Here is a 22,861-nt window from a genome sequence, read left to right as displayed (position 1 = left end):
TAAAATGTCTCTTTTATTTATGTAAATGCTGTTTAGAAAAGCCAAAAGTAGATATTTTGAGCACTTCAAAGTGTTTAAAGGAAAAAGTAATAAATCATTGGATAGAATATGGATCATAATATTGATCAAATTCATTAGCTTGGTTACGTATTGGAAAAGAGGAGAGAATAAATTGTAATTGTAATAGTAATGGCCTACTTCATTGTCTGACAAATGAGAATGAGACAGACGTTTGGATGAATCATTTATTTCAGACAGTTTCACTTACAAATGGTCAGACAAATACAACACAAAGAGCAGAATGAGATTTAGAAAACTGCTTTAAACTCACAAACACACAATTCCAATTTACATCATACATAACTACAAAAAGGCATGACCAGAAGCTCTGTACATAAACTTTATACAATTATCTATTTTCATATATACAAAAAAAATTAACTATGTACAGCACCCCCCCCCCCCCCCCCTGTCTTCCTCAGAGAGAAAAATAGACAACACTTCTAAAGATGTAGATTCACAATAAAAGGGCAGATCAGACCTTGTAAAAGCGCCAATTTGTCAGCCTTCAAATGGTAAACTACTACACGCACAGTAGTACACAATCCATATGCTAACTAGTCCCCTTCGTTTAGTTACTTTAAACAAGCTTTTTGAGCAGATGTTTTCTCTTTGAGATGAACAGGTTACCAGCACCAGATATCACATCATACAACTGACACATTATTCCAGGGGCAAAAAACTTGTTACGACTTACAGACAATATTTAAGAACATCTTATGTAAGAAAATACAACGAATTTCAGACGTTCAGCAAGTGCCAATTTATTTTGTGCATACACACCATTTAAGTGCTGGTTTTTGAGTTTACCCTGATATCCAGCGTTTTTTTATTTCCTGAAAATACATTATTCTAGCTAGTGCTTCATAGCCAAGAGAGCCATAACAGTGACATGCTACCATGTTTCCAACCTGGTAATAATTGGAAACGTGTCAAAAAATGATTCATTCCACCTATTTCCATCACCAGCCCAGAGAGCTTGTAGTGCTGTAAGCGGTAATCATGTGCACCATATAAGTGAAACTACAATAAAGATTGTTTTGAATAGCATTGTAATAGGAACAAACACAAAATGAAAATACTTCTGAATGTTATTGGATCTTAAAGGTGATCAGTAGCCTAGTCTGTCCATGGACAGCTTTGGAAAGGACTAACAGCTCCTGACCAGCAGAGGGCATTGTCTGATTGTCTTTACCGTTTGCTAATCTAGGATCAAAAATGTGGCTGCTGGTGTGCTATTTTATTGCTAAATGGTTAATACTGGTCTAAAAAGCTGTACCGACCCCAATTTGTAATAAAAACACATGTGCAGTCAAATAAGGTTTATGTGTATGTGTTTTGTTTATGGTGACAGAAATAAACAATAAAATAGTTTATTTCCCCTTTTTATGTATGGATGTACACTACTGTTTAAATGTTTGGGTCAGTATATATATATATATATATATATATATTACTTTTTTATTTAATTTTTGAAGTGACAGTAAAAACATTTCAAATGTTACAAAATATTATTTCTATCCGAATGAATACTGTTTTTTATGTAATTTTATATTCATCAAAGAATCCTGAAAAGAAAAAAAAAAAAACTAATTTTCCACAAAAATATTCAGGAGCACAACTGTTTTCAACATTCATAATGAGAATTTACATTTCGGCTGCTGAAAATTCATTTTGCCATCACAGAAATAAATTATATTTTAAAATATAGTAAAATAAAATATTTTTATGTATAATAATATTTTACAATATTACAGATTTTACTCTTTTTTTTTTTTTTTTGAGGCCAAACTTTTGAACAGTAGTGTATGCGGGTACTTGCCCTCTGCTGAACACATGATTATCTTAACACATCTGTTCCTCAACCTTCCACAGAAACTTGTAACTACAGCATGGCCACATTTGCTGTTGGTAAAAGTTGAGCATGAATTCATGGCACTCATCCTGTGAGATTTCACTGGACTGTTATTTATTATTTGTTCACTAGATTACATTATATCCACAAAAAACTCACATGGGTTGCCCATGGCATGCTGGAAAGACTGGCGACTGGCGGTGAGTTCAGGTGGTATGGCCCCTATTTCTCTCACTGGAGGGGCCCCTGGGGGCCCGCTGCTTATAACCCCCTTAGGGGTCAATCTGGCCAGGCTGTAGGGAGGAGGCAGGCCCGGGGGTCCGTAAGAGGAAGCGTGGCTCCGTTCGCTGAGCGCACAAGAGGTGTGGCCGTACTTGGAAAAGGGAGTGTGGCTGTAGGAAAAGGACGTGCGGCTGTGTTGGGACGGGACGCGGGAATGAGTGTAGCTGCGAGATGAGAGAGCATGGCTCCGGTGGCTCAACTGGCTGGCTGAACGCTCAACCCGCCTCCCACCTGCTCGCTTGCCTGAATCCGATTCGCTGCCACCGCTGCCTGCTGATTTGCGGTCCTTGTCCCTTGGCACAGGCCACTGGCTCCTCCCAGTGCTAGGATTGGAACTACTGCTTCGACTTCCTGAAAAATAAACAGAGGTTTATATGGTTATACGGAGAACAAGCAGTGATACTGCAAAACAATAACCAACAATCAACCGAATGTATTTTATTCTTCAGTCTTTACATGACAACAGTTTTCAAGGTTAACCTCTGCACAGTGACAAAGAAAATAAAAAATGTGGTTGTGGACAGCAGTAAACTCAGTATTGCGGTTCAAGTTCTGTCACTTAGCAGAATCTAGCTTTATCTGTGAAAATCCATAAACAACACAGTGCAAGATAAACTAAAATTAAATCTATAATAATAAGGGTTCACTTGCTGAAAAAAAGCTATGAACAATGTCATTACTGATTTTTCATATTGTAGGGGGTATGCAGCTATTGTTAATATCAAAAAATGATACTGTTGACAATTTTGGTACTGACTACAAATGTAATATCTGGATCTTTTAGCAAAACTAATCAGTGCTGCCTCCTTTAGTATCTAAAGTAACAGCTCATGAGTTTGCAGTTAATCACAATCTGGCATTCACAGAAACACTCCATCCCTCACTAACTCTATAATGACAAATCTTCTGCTTTTCTTGCTCTTCATTCCGTCATGCCACGATCCAAGAGAATTATTAAAATCTGATAAAAAATGATAGCAATTAAAGAGTTGATGAAATACATCTATCAGATGTGCAATTAAAACTGGATGACATGAGACTGGAGTCAAATGACAATGCAAATGAGATCATGAGGTGCTCCATCCTGAATTTAAAACACTGTCAAACTTCAAACAAAAGCCTTATTATTTGACTCTTACATAACAGGCATGGCAAAGCTTTACATACACATATGGGATCTACATTGATATTGTCATGTGCATTCCCAGACTAGTGTGAGCATCTTGTTTGACATGCTGAGAAATACAGAGATGAGAGGCGAGGCAGCAGAACAAATCCAGCAACAGAAATACCCCAGTCATGGAGGGAGACATGACTGTAAGAGAGAGAAAGAGAGAGAGGGAGGGAGAGAGAGAGAGAGAGAGGGAGGCTGCCTTACCGGACACCCCAGGGTTGGGACTACCTCGTCCATCAGTCTGCCATTGCACAGCAGAAATGAACAGGAAACAACACAGTTAAGCCGTCTGTCTATCTTAATACCAGAAGCTCTATCAAGTACAAATCATCCTCGCAGCCTAAGTGCATTACTGGAATCGGCTCAGTAAAAATAAAATCTTATATGTGCTCATATAAGATATTTATTTACATGTTGTGATGATATGTTAGAATTGACAATAATATATCTTTAGAACAGAAGAAGGCCCTTCCAAAACTGTGGCAACAAAGATGGAAGCATAATTCACGTATTTAAAAACTGTATTTCCATCTCTGTTGCAACAGTTTTGAAAGTGTATAACTGTATCCATATACAAGACATTGGTGTTTGGTGATGAGTTAATTTTTTTGGTAACTTTTTTCAAAAAGTGAAACTTTCATATATTCTACATTCATTACATGTAAAGTAAACATTTCAAAGGATTTTTTGTTTTAATTTTGATGATTAGAGCTTACAGCTCATGAAAAGTAAAAAATCCAGTATCTCAAAATATTATTATATTTCCTAATATCAATCAAAAAAGGATTTGCAAAACAGAAAAGTTCAAGTTGTGTAAAGTTATGTTTAAAAGTATGTTAATTTATGCACTCAGTACTTGGTCAGGGCTCCTTTAGCACAAATGGCAGCATCAGTGAGGTGTGGCATGGAAGTGATCCGAAATAAATACGGTGGCACTGCTGAGGCACTATTGAGCCTTCTGCTCATCTGTACTGTTAGATCGACTGTTTCTCATCTTTCTCTTGAAATAGTAATATCATGGTCAGCAAACCATTTGGAAGTTTGCAGTTACAGTTCTGGCAGTGTGGGCAGGTGCTAAAGTCCTGCTGGAAAAGGAAATCAGCATCTCCATAAAGCTTGTCAGCAGATGGAAGCATAAAGTGCTCCAAAATCTCCTGGTAGATGGCTGCAGTGACTTTGGACTTGATAAAATGCAACGGACCAACACCAGCAGACGTCACGGTATCCCAAATCATCACTGACTTTGGAAACTAAACAATGGACTTCAAGCAGCTTTGATTCTGTGCCTCTCCACTCTTCCTCCAGACTCCAGACCTTGATTTCCAAATGAAATGCAAAATTTACTTTCATCTGAAAAGAGGACTTTGGACCACTGAGAAACAGTCCAGTTCTTTTTCTCCACAGCCCAGGTAAGATGCTTCTGATGTTGTTTCTGGTTCAGAAGTGGCTTGGTAGCCCTTTTCCTGAAGACGTCTGAGCGTGGTGACTCTTGATGCACTGACTCCAGCTTCAGTCCACTCCTTGTGAAGCTCTCCCAAGTGTGTGCATCGGCTTTGCTTGACAGTATTCTCAAGCTTGTGGTCATCCCTGTTGCTTGTGCACCTTTTCCTACCCAATTTCTTCCTTCTAGTCAACTTTGCATTTAATATGCTTTGATACAGCACTCTGTAAACAGCCACACCTTTCAGTAATGACCCTCTGTGACTTACCCTCTTTCTGGAGGGCGTCAATGATTGTCTTCTGGACTACTGCAAAGTCAGCAGTCTTCTCCATTATTGTAGTTTCAAAGAACAAGAGATACCCGGAGTTTATACTGTAGGGATGGTCATTAATTGAAACTCAAATGTAAATATTCTAATATTTTGAGATACTGATTTTTGACTTTCATGAGCTGTAAGCTCTAATCATCAAAATGAAAAAAAAAAACTTTTGAAATGTTTTACTTTACATGTAATGAATCTAAAATATATGAAAGTTTCACTTTTTGAAATAACTTACAAGAAAAAATTTACATTTCATGATATTCAAATTTTTTGAGATGCACCTGTATCTATATATATTCAATTAGATATGTATAATATATGTTTAATATATATATATATATATATATATATATATATATATATACACTATATATATCTGTTACATCAACTCAATTAAATAATTGTTCAAGTAATCAGCCAGTAATAAAGATCAAAAATAAATTCAGGGAGGTCAGTATTTTTATTTTTTTTCCATGTTAGTATTGTTGTTTGATTAATGTCTTATACATAGATATTTTATGGAATCAGTGTATTGAATATACTTTTGACATCCCATCAACACTACCATTTGGGGTCAGTGAGTTGTGTTCTTTTTTGGGGGAAAAATTGACACTGTTATTCAGTAAGGATGCATTTAAATGGTCAAAATGACACTGAAGACATTTCTAATATCATAAAAGATTTCTACTTTCTATTCTTTAAAAAATACTGAATAAAACATATCACAGATTCAACAAAGACATTACTGTAAAAAAACATGTTTTTTGAGCACCAAATCAACATAATAGAATGATTTCTGAAGGATCATGTGAAAATTCAGCTTTTCCATCACAGTAATAAATTACATTTTAATAAACAGTTCTTTTAAATAGTAATAATATTTCATTATATTACAGTTTTTATTGTGTTTTATGTTTTGTAATGTTTTAACGTGTATAACAGGCTTCTATCAAAAACATTTTTCAAAATCTTACCGACCCCAAACTTATGCACGGTAGCGTATATATAGTATACAAAATCCATGTAATATTTAAAATGTTTTTCCACACAGCCAAGCATCTGCCCTAGTTTTACTTTCTTTGACTGCTATCCATATGCTTCAAACCTCACAACACACCTAAACCATCACTCAGGAGATGGCAGATCACTCCAACTGCTCTCTACAGGCAACTCACAAACACATTCACAACAGGCTACTGAGTTTCCTTCCTGATATCCTCACTAAGCTAGTGCATGGTATGTGTGAAATGAGCAACAGGTTATGCATTAATGTGAAGCAGTGGATTGAGATGGATGTGTGTTGTGCAATGTATCAGCGTTGAAGGCAAAAAGCACTAGAGAATGAGATGAATGCAAGCACTGAAGGTGAACTCATGACAAGAGCTGAAATCAATTCTTAAAATGTTGAGGACAATAAACTGAGAGATGCCTGAAAGGTTTTAAAGTTAAGAGACCCCACAAAATACTACAGCTGGGATGGGTGTATAGCAGTATATAAATAATATAGGTCATGCCTGAAATTTATATTAGGAATGTGCAAAGCTATATAATTTCATAACTACTGCATTCAAAAACTAGATGAAGTGCAAGCAAAAGCAGTATACTGTACCACAAGATTGGCCATTTCATACATTTAAAACTATTTCTACATTATCTAACTATAAGATCTTATTTTTTCAGATTTGAACTAGGCTGTTTATTTCAGGAGCTCTTACTGTGATGTCTTAAGTGATGGATAACCTTTCCGTACTCACCCTCACTGTGATGACTTCCTGCACTGCCACTGTGGAAACTGTGGCAGGGGTCGGAATATCCTGGGGGGAAACCAGAGGGTGGTGTGGAGAAGGGTGGGTAGGGGAAGGGTTGGCCACCCATGGGCCACGGGTTAGTGGATGGAGGGGGGAGAGGGGCCAATGTGTCCTGCTCTGAACCAGCAACACTCGATCCCTCATTCAAGTTCAGTGTAGCCATATCTAAGAAGAAAGAAGGAAATATTTAAGAGGTTAAATGTACCTTTTAAATGGATTGGTATAAAACGTAAAGGAATAGTTCAGCCGAAAATTTCATTTGGTTGAAAATATACTCTCTTTTAGGCCATCCAAAATGCAGATAAGTTTGTTTCTTCATTATGACAAATGGATCCTCTGCAGTGAATGGGTGCCGTCAGAACGAGAGTTCAAACAGCTGATAAAAACATCACTATGGCTCCATTTCATCAATTAACATCTTGTGAAGTGAAAATCTTCTTACTTGCAAAAAACAAATCCATCATTAAACCCTAATAACACATCAGAATTCATCTCCATATTTGTATCTACATATCAGACTGTTTTTGCTTGTAAACGGTGCTTGATTTTGTGCATATTTCTCATCGGATTGAAGAAAGCAATATTATAGATGGAGGCTGGAGCTAATGGTTTGAAGATGTCTTAATGATACATTTATAACAAACATGCAGCTTTCCACTAGACAAAACATTAATTTGGTGTTAGACTGTGGATATGTCTTTTTTTTATCGGTTGTTTGGCCTCTCATTCAGATGGCACCCATTCACTGCAAAGGATCCATTGGTGAGCAAGTGATGTTATGCTAAATTTCTCCAAATCTGTTCCGATTAGGAAACAAACTCCTCTACATCTTGGAACGGCCTGAGGGTGAATAAATTTTCACCTAATTTTCATGTTTGGGTGAACTATTCCTTTAAAGGAAATGTAGAGATGTGCTGTACTTTGGCAGAGATCTCCAAATGTGTAGTAGCATTGTTCAGAGAAGGTGATCTTGTTGACAGTGTGTCGGAGATAGCCATGTTTCAGCAGGCTGCTGGCGTATTTCCTGGCATCCCGTCGGTCTTTGAATCCCTCGACCCGTGAGTAGAGCCAGTCTACTACATCACCTCCTGTAACATGCGAGATTGGCAGACAGATTACAAATAAAAACCTATACACCAGGGATATTTTAGTTATCTAATACCATAAAAAAACAATTATAATACCATGAAAAAATATCACCATAAAAATATTTCTGTTAACTCAAATAAAGTAAAATATATAAAAAACTCAAACTTTAAAATATTAATAAAAACTATAACAGTCTGATTTAACAAACATCATTTTTATAACATCAGCAGTAATAAAATCTCACAAACAGCAAAAAAGACAGCTCACCTATAATAGCATTAGCTATAGTAATCTTCAGCCACATTCTGTCCCTTATTTCTAGTCCTGAGTCTGGGAGCTGCATCACCTTTACAATAGTGGCCATGTCTGTCTTTCCCACTGCAAGAGGGAGATCGTCAAACTCTGTGAAAGACAACAAGATGATTAACATTACGCTCTGCAAAAAGAAGAATGTGGTGATCTGTCAGAAAGAAAAGACTGTACCATTTTGTGGGTAAGATCCTGTAAGTGCAGTAGTGTGGGAAATCCATGCTGCCGGGTCAATGGGTCTAACTGGTTCAGCTTTGGAAAAGAAAACAAGCAGTAAAGAGTAAGTCCGAGAAGATGGATAAGTATATCTGTGTCTGGCTTTTGTGTATCGGAAAGAAATGGAAACAAAGTGTTTGTGTATACTGACCTCTGGGTATTGTAAAGTAACTACGAGGGGAAGGGTCCCAGCATTTGGCAACAGTGAGACTGATGGGCCTACAGAGGACAAGTACAATAGTTTGTTTAAACACACTTACATCTAACTGAGACAACTCAGACATCTTGCTCCTGTTCATTCTTACCCATTCTTTGAGACAATCTCTCTGAGGATCCTGACTGCATCATCATTGCTCATGTTTTCAAAGTTTACGTCATTCACCTGCAAGTCAAAATGTGGCAGAAACATACGGTACCATTTTGAATATTCACAATTATGTACATTATATTTACAATTATTTTGAATTATTATAGGGCACAACCAAATTTCCAAGGGAGCCTCAGTAAGACTTTAAACCATTAACTTTATTGCAATTCTATTAAACATATATTTAAAAGTGTGATTAGTTATTCTTGTAAATATCTTGTAAATTAATAAAATCATAAAAGGCCATTGGGTATTTTTTTTTTATAATGAATATACATTTTCTTCTAATTATGCCAAGCCCTAAAACATTTTACTGAGAAGAAATTGTAGGTAAAACATTTTTTTAAAATGTACAAATATGACAGGCTTTGAATATTATTTTGGACTTTGTGGGCTTTAGAGTCAAAAAGGCTGAGGTTGAGGTTGAAGTAAGTTTCAAGTTTAAACTGTATGTTTCAATTCGATTCAAAACTGATGTCATCCCTCTATGTCCCATGTGTAAACCATGCCTTATTTATATTAACTTAAAGACTTTCACTTTAAAAGTAACCTTGTTTTTACATTAAACGTTTTGAATCTATTTGGCAACAACTGGATGAAAAGTTAACCCTTTTAAATCATTTCAGAGTTTAGCTATATAGTATAAATAAACTCAGATGCTCAGCGCTATTTTTCATTTACACACAAGCAAACTGGGACCTTCTACGTTCCTGTATATAAAACAGCAAAAAAAAAATGCATTTAACTGATCTAATAATACTCATATCTTAAGGCAGGGGTCACCAAACTTGTTCCTGGAGGGCCGGTGTCCTGCAGAGTTAAGCTCCAACCCTAATCAAACACACCTGAACCAGCTAACCAAGGTCTTGCTTGGTATACTTGAAACTTCAAGGCAGGTGTGTTGGGGCAAATTGGAGCTAAACTCTGCAGGACACTGGCCCTCCAGGAAATGTTCCTAATATCTACACTGTGCCATGCCGGTATAAAGCTGCCGTCTAATCCATAACTATTACTGTAATCTGCTGCTCAAGAGGGATCAGCAGCTGCTGCAGGCATTGAAGGCTGCATCTGTATCTACAGACAATCACTAAAGCCACAGAGCACAGAGGCCAAATTTCATCCCTAAAAACTAATGTAAATACAAGCCGTATGTCCCTGCAGTGTATAATCGCTTTAATACACCACAGTATCTTCCACTGGCAGAGCCAATACATTGCATTATACTAATCTGCTTTTTGAACAAGGAGTAAAAAAAACTGAGCTATTAGGTGTTTTTACAGAGACAGCCCACCCAGAAATGAACATTTTGTCTCATTTACTCACAACCATGTCATTCAAAAGAAGATATTTTGAAGAATGTTGGTAAGCAAGTAGTTTTTGTTTCCATTGACTTAAATTGCGTGGTGAAAAATAAAATGGAAGTCAGTGGGAACTGAAACTGTGAGTTTAACAACTTTCTTCAAAACATTCTTTCATGATTCACAGAAGAGAGTAAGTCATAAGGGTTTGGAACTACATGAGAGTGAGTAAATAATGACAGAATTTTCATTTTTGGGTGCATTTTCCCTATAATGCATTTTTATCATTTTGTTAAACTATAATGTAGTAAAATTATTAAATGTAATTTGTAATTTAGTTTTTCATGATTATTTTACACCCTCTCTGAGCCTTTTGCTGTGAAATAAAAGGGAGAACTTTGCTCTGCTAAAACCACAGACTGTGGTTTTTACTCATTTAGTATTTAACGGCCCATCCTTTGACAACAACCTCTTTGCATTGTCTTTTTACATTGTCAGATTTACAAAAACAACTGGTGCTAAAATTTTAAAAAATAATAATTTGACTGAAATGATCACAAACAGAAGTAACCATTCCCAAGATGTTTCATTCCGGACACTACAACCTACCTGTAGCAGCATGTCGCCTGGCTCTATCCTCCCATCTGCTGCCACCGCTCCTCCCTTCATAATAGAGCCAATGTAGATGCCACCATCTCCTCTATCGTTACTTTGGCCCACTATACTGATGCCAAGAAAGTTATATTTCTCTGTGCGAATGAAAGAGAACATGTAAGTGATGAATTTGTGATGTACTGTTTGTGTTCATGTACAAGGCAAGCTGATCTTACCCATATTAAGGGTAACTGTGATAATGTTGAGGCTCATGGTTGAATCTGTGATACTGCTGAAGGAAGATGACTGTGGAAATAAAACCAGGAGTTATGTGAGACCCTTAGAAGCCACATACAACAAAATTATCACACACATATAAGTTTACTTAGCTATCTAAATGGGCACATTCCACAGACTTATATTATTTTTATGTACAGCCAGTTATAAATATTGTAATTCGCAACCTAAACGTAACAGAAAACATTTTGCATTTTCTTCTAAAAAACTCTATTTACTTCATTTTTTTAATTTTTTTTACATGTGAGAACATACTCAAAAGGATGTATTTTTGGGGGTTTAGCTCTTTTCTGGGTACAAATTCATCCCCAAAATATGATTAAGTAGGTGCACACACACACACACATCTAACCCTGTCAATTTTTGCCACTTTGTGTCGCCGGCGCCTGCGCTTATGTCTCTTCATTAACTGAAAAGAAGAGCTCTGCTCTGTGGAACTGCTCAGCCTGAGAGAGACAAACAGAGGAGAGAAGAATAGATTGATTATTGAACATATAATTATGCTCCAACAGCCAAGACTAAATAATAATTCAGTTACAAGTCTGGCACACAGGAAAAATTATATATACATAAAATGTCAATTTTTTTTTGCTTTTAATCATTCCAAACCAAACCTGCTAGCATTCTCATCCTCCTCGCTGTCAATGAAGGAGCTTGACTCCAGCTCACTGCTCATCACAGAGCCGCTGTCACAGGCCATGGCCGTGTCCCTCACCACCCGCTCTGCTTTAGAGTGACCGTTCACACGTGGGACTGAGAACAACGAGCAGATACACAGAGGCTTGTCAAGGCCTTGTTGAAAAAACAAAATACCAACAAAGAGGTACAAATACGTGGATATATTCATGGCTTGATCAAACCTCGAGTGACAAACTTTAAAAGAAGAAAACATACACTCCCGTGGGCGTGGCTCTGCCTCAGGATGGCATCTGATTGGCTGGAAGGCTCTGGTAAGGCGGCGGCATCCCAGTGAGCCAGGCTTTGTATATTCCCTCTGGTGGAACCCGAAACACTCCAGAAGAGTTGGGTGACCAGTGCCTCTTTCACTGGGCTGACATCGCTCTCTCATACTGTCTATGATATGCTCACTCACATGCCAGTCTTTTGATTTTTACTTGATTTATTTGCAGTCGCTAGTAAATTGGTATAGGTAAACTGGTAAGTTTGGTTAAAAAAAGACAGGCAGAAGAACAGAAGAGATGTAGTGAACTGCGCAACAAACGGAGAATAAAATATGTGTAAATATATCATTTATATTATTTAGGATGGAAAGCAAACTACAAAAGACGGTGATATAGCTTAATGTATCTAGACATAGAGAAGCAATCCTTTACAGAGGCATGTTTGACTTCCAGCAATGAAATGATAAAGTACTCAATACATCACCTCTATTCGTGTGAGCAGCCTATTTAGCCTAAAGATATATCACATGTTTAGAGAGATAATATAACAATACATCACATGAGATGTATAAAGATATATTAGGTTATAATTAGTAAATTAGTTCTTCACATGCTGGTTAAAACTGTAGATCATTCCCACTTAATTTAAGTTATTTTAGTCTTATAAATGTAAAAATCAAACAAACAATCAAATGGGGTAAAATAAGAAAAATATATTAAAATAAAAACAAAATAATATTCTTTTAAAACTATTTTTAATGTCGTTTAAATATTTTAAAATATTGTACAAAATAGTGATGAAGAAAATTACCTAATTTATACATACAATTTTATATATATAATTCTGTAGATGTTTTTTTGTTTTTTTGTCATAGTCTACCCCTTTCACTTGATCTAACCAAAATACACGCCAATTACGAAAGTCTTCATGATAAATTAATAATATTGAAACACTACAAAACATTTGAACTGAAAACCTGAATACTGTTTATTTGAAATAAAATATGTAAAATGCCTTACCTCAGAAAGCGCTAACGACAGAAGAGCTGCTCTCCGCCGGTGCACACAAATAAACTACTACTACACAGAGAACTCCCGCGGGAGCGAGCAACATGAATTTATTACCCGCCCCTTCTGTTCGCGCGCTGCCATTCATCAACAGCAGCACTTGGGAATGTGCGCGCGACTGTTTCGATTTTTGCGTCCGATGCTCGAGAGTGAGGCCATGTGCAATTATAATTTACGAGCAACATATTACCACGACGAGATAACAGAGCTTGTTCACAAACCCCGCGAGGTGAGAAAAGAACCTGTAAAGTACTGTACAGATATACTGTCTGAAATGTAACGTTATCTTTTGAAATAAATAAATAATTTAATACTTAATAAATGTTACGCCTGGCTGTTCTTCACGCTCTTCAAATACGCATCTAGATTTTAGCTAATTAATCATTTTATTTACTTTATTAGTATTTTATTTAATACTAAGTATTGTAATATTTAATCAATGTTGTATGCCCTGGAAAAAAATATATACATAAATAAATAAATAAATAAATAAATGTTAAGCTTGACACACTCAACAGCCTAAGTTACTTTATTTTTTATATGTGACCCACCACAAAACCAGTCATAATGTTAAAATGTTTTGGAAATTGAGATTTATACATCATCTGAAAGCTGAATAAATAAGCTTTCTATTGAGGTATGGTTTTTAGGATAGGACCATATTTGATGAGATACAACTATTTGAAAATCTGCAATCTGAGGGTGCAAAAAATATTGAGAAAATTGCCTTTAAAGTTGTCCAAATAAAATCCTTAGTGATGCATATTACTAATAAAAAAATAAGTTTTGATATACGGAACATTACATATCTTCATGGAACATGATCTTTACTTAATATCCTGATGATTTTTGGCATAAAAGAAAAATGTATCATTTTGACCCATATGTATTGTTGGCTATTGTTCCAAATATACCCATGTGACTTAGGACTGGTTTTGTGGTCCAGGGTCACTTATTTATTTATTTTTGTAACAATACATTGTTAGTTATTTGGATGTCTTGTTATGTAAATTCTTTGTGTTGTGTGTTTAGCATTGGGGGGGAAATATACATTTATGCATACATACATACAAAAATCCACATCCCTGCTTTGCATTTTGATGGAAAATCAAAAAAGGGGCACAACACAAAATACCATCTGGATGCACACAATCCTTAGCTTCTGCCGGGCTATTCCCAGAGGAAAAGCACATCTTGTATACCTAATATTTGTTTTTCCTTTCTGTCCTATTAATTGTGAACTCAGTGTTGCACTGTCACCACTGACACTGTCTCCAGACTGGCCGCCTAATTAAGCCACATTGATTAATGATCAGCAGGAACTAATGGGCCAACAGAGAGCGCCGCGCTGCCGTCACAAACACACAGATAAATTACTTTGAGAGGTCTGGGTGTGTTTGTGTGTGAGTAAGCATTTGTTTTGCTAGGGTGAGGACTATGTTGAATGGAGGACAGGAAGGGTGTGTGATTCTGCTCTGCTAACGTCTGTTGTTGTAAATAAATGTAACATTTTTGTCATTGTACAGTCTACGGATGTGTTCATTAATTGAGCAGTTATTTACTGTGCCAACAATCAATGAAGGGAAAATCAAATACAAAGTAATAAAGGGAAATAAAGTGTACAATGAGAGTCTGTTAAATGTCATTTAAATGACAGATTGCTTTATTTGCTTTTGTTCTGTAATATTAATGTGAGAACATACTTAAAGATGATGTTGTTTCAGTCTGTCATAGCAAGTAATTAAGGATAAATTAAGACTTTCCTCTGAGATGATATATGAGCTTAATACAAGCCAGTGCACACATAAAAATACAAAGATGAATACAGTAATATTCACAAAACAAACATACACAGAGAGAGATGACTTTTTGACCCTGGTTTGAAAAGACAAATGTATTTCGCACACAAATGAGGCAAATATCCTACATAAGAGGGGGTAAAAAAACATTTGCCATTCTCATAGGATCAAGCCATGATTATATCACTTTTTTTCAAGAATGTAAAATATTTGTGGTAAAAATAAATGGCATGTGCAGGAGGGATTTGGGGACATATGCTAAAATTACAGTATTTATTCTCAGAGCTACACTCACATTCATCTCTCCTCCGTCTGGTCCTTTCTCGTTCCCGCTCTCGACGGTGGCAGAGAACAGACTCGCTTCCAGTTTCTGTGTCCATCCCGTCGCGGCTGTTCACTGCATTAGCACTGCAGCAAGCACACAAACAGATATATATGCAGCATGAGCTCTGAGCGACATGAGACACAATGCAACAACTGTATTATCTGATACACACTGCTTAGGTGTATGTCACCTATGTGCATGTAAGATATGCATATGTGAGCGATGGAATGCAGACTATTTTAGCTTTTGTGAGAAGGGCAGAAAGGGGACAAGAGTGAGAAGGAGAGAGATAGTTTACTCAGTGAATAATGATTATGACACATAGGGGGTGTTTCATCATGAAAGATCGGTTTCTGAATTACACCCCTGGGGCAGACAACTGTACATCTATATGTGTTTTCAGCAGAAACCTGAGCAAGGTGAGAAATGTATTCCACCTTCACTAAGAAACATTACAAACCCCTCGACCAACCAGATATAATATGGTACAGATTCTTTATGAATATTATATATACAGGTCATAACCCCCGAATGTGATAACCGTTGGATTTTTCTTTAACCATATAAAAAATGAGTCTGTCCTTTCCAAACTGGAAGACAGGATAAATTTAAATACACAGCAGGCCAAAGAAATTGATGAATCTTTAAGGACAAATGAATAATTAAACAAGAAACAGCTTTCAGTTATTGCTACTTTAATACAAACATGGTGATGTAATAAAAATAACATTAAATAATAATTGTAATTACTTTTTAATTAGCACAAAAAAAACAGCGACACTGAAAAATAGACTAATGGTTGCTGAAAATTCTGCTTTGCCTTTACAGCAATAAATTATATTTTATATAAATTAATATTAATGAACATTGAAATGAAAATAGAAAACAGTTGTTTTCAAAACATTACTGCTTTTACTGTATTTATGGTCAAATAGATGCAGTACAACAACAAAATAATTTAACCAAAACTTTTGAATGAAAATGTATTACAGCATATTTATTCTAACCAAAAATGTGAGCTATGCTGCATGAATGAATCAAATGTGTAAGCAGTGAATCAGTCAACCAGTGTATGAAATTAAGGACATGCCATCATAGCCATGTAATCTGATGAGTTTTTGCTTTGCTGTGCATTTTAAAAATCAGCCACAAGAGGGCAGAAATATTACAGCAACAGCATAGTAATGTACTGCAAATTCCCATCTGACCTATTCTTAATGTAATCAGTCAACTGGCTATCACAACTTTTATGAAATGTTAATTTAAATATCTAAGTATGGTGAAATCTATTGGTTCAATTTTTAAGGGTCAGAGAGCTCTTGGATTGCATCAAAAAAATCTTAATTTGTGTTCTGAAGATGGACGAAAGCCTTGCGGGTTTGGAACAACATGAAGGTGAGTAATTAATGACAGAATTTTAATTTTTGTGTAAACTTTTCCTTCAAGCAAGAAAGCAAAAAGACAAAAAACGGCACATGTCGTTTAACAATCAACCCTTTTCTGGTTTGATGTTGATGAAGGACTACTTGAGCCTTATAGATGGGGGCTGTAGGGGTACATAAGACAAATCATCTGAGGAAACAATGGTGTACATGAATGATCAGTGAGTCTGTGGGAGCGAAACATTTAGTTCATGTAAAAAGCATAGAGTTGTATAAAGGAAGGAGGTGTATATATGTGTGCAGGTGAAGGAAACACAGACTGTGCAGAATGTGTGAGAGGGAAGGAGTGTATTACTAATGCAAGTGTGCATGTGCATTTAGAGATAATCAGCACATCTGGTGCTCACTATAAATGGACATTTTCAGTGGTTAAGCATAAAACACAATGAGAGCATAAAATTAACTATTAAATAACTATTGTTGCAGAGAACACTAAATGCTTCATTTGACCAGGCCCACACAATTCAGTTATATAATACAATTATATCATAGCAATATCAAGAGGTCATACCATTTCTCACATCACACTGCATGTGGAATTGATCCAAATGGAACAAATAGCATTTTGTATATCTTAACTATATAGCATAAGATCAGGTGAATGAGTTTGATTGAGCAAGAGAATTAAAAGGAAGGAAGTCATGTTTATTTGCATGTGTTCTAGCACCTGATTCATTAAAGAACATATGCAAATCAGGTAATTGTGCAATATTGCTCCAAACTAAATATTTAAAAAAATTGTATTTTAAAATGTAATTTATTCCTCTGATGGCAAAGCTGAATTTTCAGCATCATTACTCCAGTCTTCAGTGTCACATGATCTTTCAGAAATCATTCTAATATGCTGATTTGCTGCTCTAGAAATATTTCTTATTACTATCAAAAACTGCTCAAAAAACATCTTTTATTTATAAACATCTTTAATATTATAAATATCTTTACTGTTACATATGTTTCATTTAATACACCTTTGCTAAATAAAATTATTAATTTCTTGAATACTAAAATAATAATTTTAGCAGGATGGCGGGTGGAGATTTTTTATGCTTTTATTCAGATAGGACAGTAGAGAGAAGACAGGAAATGCGGATGGAGATTTTTGTGCTGAAATATCACAAGTTGCAAATCTGTTTAGTAGATTCGTCCTGATGTGTTTGCTGCACAGGATACATGTGTGTTGATACTCACTGGAATGAGGGCGGTCTGGAGTTTCCGATGCCTCCCGTCCTCTCCAGCGGTGGGGGCAGCTCTGTATGACTGTCAGTGCATACCGACATCCCATCTGTGTGGGAGCTCTCGGCCAATACAAGCTACAAACAGACACATAAATGCATGCTTTAAAATGTAATTGTCTAATTGCTTTTTGTACACAATGTGCAGGTTTCAAGGGCTCTTCTTTATCCCTCACTCAGTTTGGATGAAGAGGCCCCAAAGGCGCTACATAAAAATGGCATCAAGCAGAATGCATTTTCCTGAATTATGCATTACACTTTAGAGTCTGTCCGACTTCAAAGTGCCATTCAAACATAATTAGTTTAATGAATCAGTGAACTAAAACTGGTGATGTCCAGTATGATGCAGTGTATGATTTAGGGGCATGTGTTACATCTTTCTTATAACATATGAATGCATGACTGCCTGCCTTTTCCACTCTGATTCAGATGTTATATAAGGCAGAAGTTATCGCAGCTCACCCATGACACCACTCTCCCATTAAAACAAGGCAGTTTGGCGTTATCGTCAGAGACTTCCTCTTTGACAACCCTGCAGAGACACAAAGGAAAAAGAGGCATGTATTATTAATTAGAATAGCGTTGTATATACCACTGCTCAGTCCCACTGGGATTTTGCAGGACCTTTTTTTTTCAGATTTTTGCTGCCCAAAATGACTGAATTTGCCACTTTTCTCAAAAACTGCTTTTTTTGTGTTTTGCAGTGAAAACCCACCAATAACCATGTACAACATGTGACACTGATTATATACTATACATGTTATAAATTATCATAATTAATTATTATGCATTATTTAACCGTTATATTGTCTTTTGTTTCAATATTAACTTTCATTACGTCCCTCACTCTTAACACATGAACATACGAAAGTATTAGATTGCTTGCGCAGTATTGATTCATTTGTTGCTAAATAAGACAAAAATGCAAGCTGCCACAAATAATACTAAGTTTGCATTAAATTCAGTTTGCTAAATCTTAGAGGGACTGATTGCTGTATTCAACATCCACCGACATGTGCTGACAATTGAGCTCTCATAGGGGTTAGATGACATCTTCATGTGCTGTGTGATGTGTAACTGTGATCCTGTTTAAATGTGTTGTTCAGACTGACTTTTCTTATTGTAAACTGCCACAATGGATTTGAATAGAGGGGCATATGGTGAGGATCCCACATGACGGCTTGTCATGAATGTGTCAACTCAAGTATGCCAGGCAGATTTTTTTATGTTTAACAACAGCAAACCAGTCTGAAAAATAATGTTGTAGTATGAGATGATAATTTATGATATCAATGTTGTCATATTATTGCTTATTTCACATGCTGTTGAAACAATCTAGACAGACATTTAAACGACTTAAATTAGGTTTAGTCCACAAAAGTTATCATACGACTCAAGAAGACTTGAAATACATCAGTGAACCTTTACTAACTTCAGCACTTGTACCCGACAAAAGGAAGAGTGTTTGTCTAAGAAAAGAGTGCATGTATTTAAATAAAAAGTTTCAGTGAGGATGCTGGTGTCTGTTGAGCTAATCTGTATTGCAATGGAAATTTATCTTGTCTCATGAGAAAGCAAACATATCAGAAACTACAGACACAGAAGCAAGATTTTAAAGGGGTCATAAACGGAGAAATCAAATTTCCCTTTATCTTCTGACATATAACAGGTCATTGTAATATAAAACATCCGGTAAATTTCAGAACTCAAAACGTTCTCATTAGTTCAAACACAGCCTTTATTAAAACCAAGCTGAAAAATGACTATTTTGGATTTTGTTACATTAAAGCCTGCCTCTGCAGATCACCGTCTATTTCTACATCGCTGCCTTTTTAGCCCTGCCCATTGAAATACTAGAGAGAAGCAAAGCAGGATTACTTGATCAACAAAGCCATAGGAATGTCTCAGAGGATTACAAGACAATGTGTCCTGTAAGTTGTGAAAAAATACAGGCTTTGTATTGCCTTCCTTGTGACCCTAACACTGTATCTACATCGGATGCGAGTTTTGTTGCCTCGCATTGTGAATCCACTTCAGACGCAGCGTGAGCGCAAGTGCTTAGAGTATGCCCATGGCCCTAGCTAGTGGGCTGAAAGCCAGTGACAATTATAGGGGCCCACGCTCAGAACATTTGATGGCCCACTGCTGCACGTCATCACAAAAGCTTGTCATTTGCACATGTTTTTAAGCCTTGCCAATTTAAACATTCAAAAGATTTTAAAGCATTCAAGCACAAGACACAAAAGAACTCAATTGAGTACTTGTGTGCCGTGTGCGGTGCACACACAAAGGGGCGTGTCTCAGACTGCGTGAAAAAAACTGAATTAAATTCGCTCTCTCGCAGTGTCTTGTGCTTGAACGAACAAAATATACCTCGCCAATTTAAACATGCAAGCACAAAAATATGTGAAATACGCTTAATTCAGCACCCGCACACTGTGTTCTGTGCACTCTTGAAATGAGTTTTGCTTCTTCTTGCGCTTGAACGGACAAATACATTCAAAATTATTCCGAAATACACATCTTGGCGAGTATAACTGTCGGCTATGTTCTAAGTGAATGTAAACACTTGAGAAAGAAATCAGATGTGTATCATTATGTTGGATCCATGTTTTGCCTCTTAAAGTGGCCGCACATAATTTGCTAGCTGCTGTTGGTGTCCTTAATATTAATCTAAGAAAATAAAAGAGAGAAAATCACTCACTGCTCTTGACTGAATTAATTTATAGTTCTTTTTTTTAACAAGAATTAATCTATATTTAATTTATACACTGAAGACTATGCAGTGCTATACACTGAATTATTAAGTTTCTGTACCTTAATACCTAAAAACCTGAAATAACTGAATTTGTATCTTTGTTCTATTTTTGTATTTGTGTTATTAACACAATTTCAAAAAGGGTCAAGGGGTACAAACCCCAGCTATGGCCCCGAATACGTCAGAAACAGAAAAGAATTTGTTGTGTCGTGGTGTTCCATGCCACATCCAGTGTAGAGAGTAGGGATGGGACAATACACCTACCTCCCGATTCGATACTATCACGATACTTGGGTGCCGATACGATATGTATTGCGATTCTACAAGTATTGCGATTCGATATTGCTATGTTGCGATTTTTGTTTTTAACTCTAGACCATGGGAAAAAGTTGAATGATACACTTAATATACAGTCTGTCACAATAATAATAAAAAAAACACACATCTTAGCAGTCACTATTTCAATTCGATATTACAATTTATTATGATTTTTGTTTGCTTATTAAAGACTAGACAATGGAAAATAATTGATTATACCCTTAAAAGAGAGTCATATTAACAAAAACAATTCATCACATTTTTCTAAACCTTTATTTCAGGAGCATACACATACACAGTGTAGGATAAACGTACCTATTAAGCTCACCTTATACTACGGGGCCGTTGAATGCTTGAATCTGATTGGCTGACGAACGTTCTGAGGTGTGCAATTATTTTCAGGGAAACGCACGGCGAACGCTCCGCTTCGCGTCGTGGCCGCATCACCACCTCGGGTGTGCATTATTTTTCTAATAATTCAACGGCCCGTCGTCAATTATTCCTTACAAAATCTACATTGAGACATTGTTAGTGCACAAGATACAGTACAAAAAGTTATGTTAAAATAAAATATTAATCTCTCACACAAAATTAAATTTTATTTTAAATGACAAAAGCATTTCAATTAAGCTATACATCATTAAATTCAAAAAGTCCGGCTGTGCTTAATGGGTACATTTCTGTACCCTTTAAGCACAGCCCTGTTCCCATTAAGCTCACATCATGTTTTATTAAAAATTCTTGTTTATTTTAAGGAAAATTTTTAAAGAATAATTGTCAAAATATATTTTTTGAAGGTACAAAATCAATCACAAAAAAAAAACAAAAAACAGAACACTAAAATCAAGCAACAAGGCATTCAAGTCGATCAGTTATATATTCATAATGAAGTTTCAATTAAGCGCATTGCAACATCTATACTAGTCCATGTTCAGCTAAGTAACACACATTCAAAAATCAAATAAAACAAACCAATAAAACATATAATTCATGGGGATGAACACAGAAACTAGCCTCATTATGAAGCCTATTATTACATGGATGTCAACATATCTATAGTCTCTTAAGGCTGGAATACACTACATGATTTTTGCCCCGATTTTCCACAGATTTACAGTCTGGAAATTTGATGCTAGTTGCCAAAGCTCAGAGCCAGTCTGTAGATTTGAGTCGACAGAATCCATAGAAAATCCATTAACTTAACATCAGTTAATATTTAAAGTCTGTTTATGAAGTATTTACATAGATGTTCAATGTGGAAGAGCTTAAAGAGAGCACACTGAGCTTAATTGGAGCAGCAACAATTTTTTATAAATTTCATGTAATATTTATTAAAATGACAGGATTTGTGCTAAATAAATAGTCTAGGTCATGTATTAAGTTCATACATATTTTAATATGAACACCTATTAAGTTACAAACAAGTAAAATGTTATTTCTTTATAGATTATATGACAACATCTTGGAAAAGGTAAGAAGCATTATTTGGGAAAAGGGCTTACTGATATAATAGGCGCAGACCTGTAACGGAACTAACTTTACCCTGCGCTGACATAATTTCCGATTTTTGTGAAAAAGGCTAATTGCTTGTTGCTGGAATCATGTCGCGTCGTGTGTAGTTAGGACACGGTGTAAGTCTGAAAACAGAGAAATTCCAGTCTCTCCTCACATGGTCTTGGCTCCCACTCCCCGTTTGCTACAGTGAGGGCTCCACAGTGACGAGAGACTGGACACTGTAGGTTTCCATCAGTCACCCAGTTCACATACTGTATATTATCCCCAGACACCCAGATCCAACTACCCGCTAGAAAGTTCAGCCCAATCCACACATAATTACTCTGGACGTCTTTAACTTTATTCTCAGCCACTTGCTGCTCCATAGCTTTTGACAGACTGGCCAAGTCC

The 22,861-nt window shown here is 36.2% G+C and overlaps 1 protein-coding gene across 1 annotated transcript in view; it reads right to left on the bottom strand.

Moving 5' to 3' along the window:
• Positions 1–1,842: 1,842 nt before the first annotated feature.
• Positions 1,843–22,861, bottom strand: part of LOC306854666 (segment polarity protein dishevelled homolog DVL-1-like) — a 40,228-nt gene continuing 19,209 nt past the window's right edge. Inside the window, exons 2-15 of the mRNA XM_079392862.1 lie at positions 18,343–18,412; positions 17,837–17,958; positions 15,177–15,289; positions 11,727–11,865; positions 11,465–11,558; positions 11,052–11,121; positions 10,831–10,970; positions 8,862–8,938; positions 8,708–8,775; positions 8,515–8,592; positions 8,299–8,433; positions 7,863–8,030; positions 6,889–7,107; positions 1,843–2,548 (exon numbers count right to left, since the gene is read on the bottom strand). Of these exons, the coding sequence (XP_079248988.1) occupies positions 2,049–2,548; positions 6,889–7,107; positions 7,863–8,030; positions 8,299–8,433; positions 8,515–8,592; positions 8,708–8,775; positions 8,862–8,938; positions 10,831–10,970; positions 11,052–11,121; positions 11,465–11,558; positions 11,727–11,865; positions 15,177–15,289; positions 17,837–17,958; positions 18,343–18,412 (1,993 nt within the window). The 3' untranslated portion in view covers positions 1,843–2,048. The remainder of the gene's footprint in view (positions 2,549–6,888; positions 7,108–7,862; positions 8,031–8,298; positions 8,434–8,514; positions 8,593–8,707; positions 8,776–8,861; positions 8,939–10,830; positions 10,971–11,051; positions 11,122–11,464; positions 11,559–11,726; positions 11,866–15,176; positions 15,290–17,836; positions 17,959–18,342; positions 18,413–22,861) is intronic.

Source organism: Barbus barbus, assembly GCF_936440315.1.
Source record: "Barbus barbus genome assembly, chromosome: 35".
NCBI lineage: Eukaryota > Metazoa > Chordata > Actinopteri > Cypriniformes > Cyprinidae > Barbus > Barbus barbus.
The sequence above is the reverse complement of the archived record's forward strand: the minus strand, read 5'-3'. Positions and strand labels throughout refer to the sequence as shown.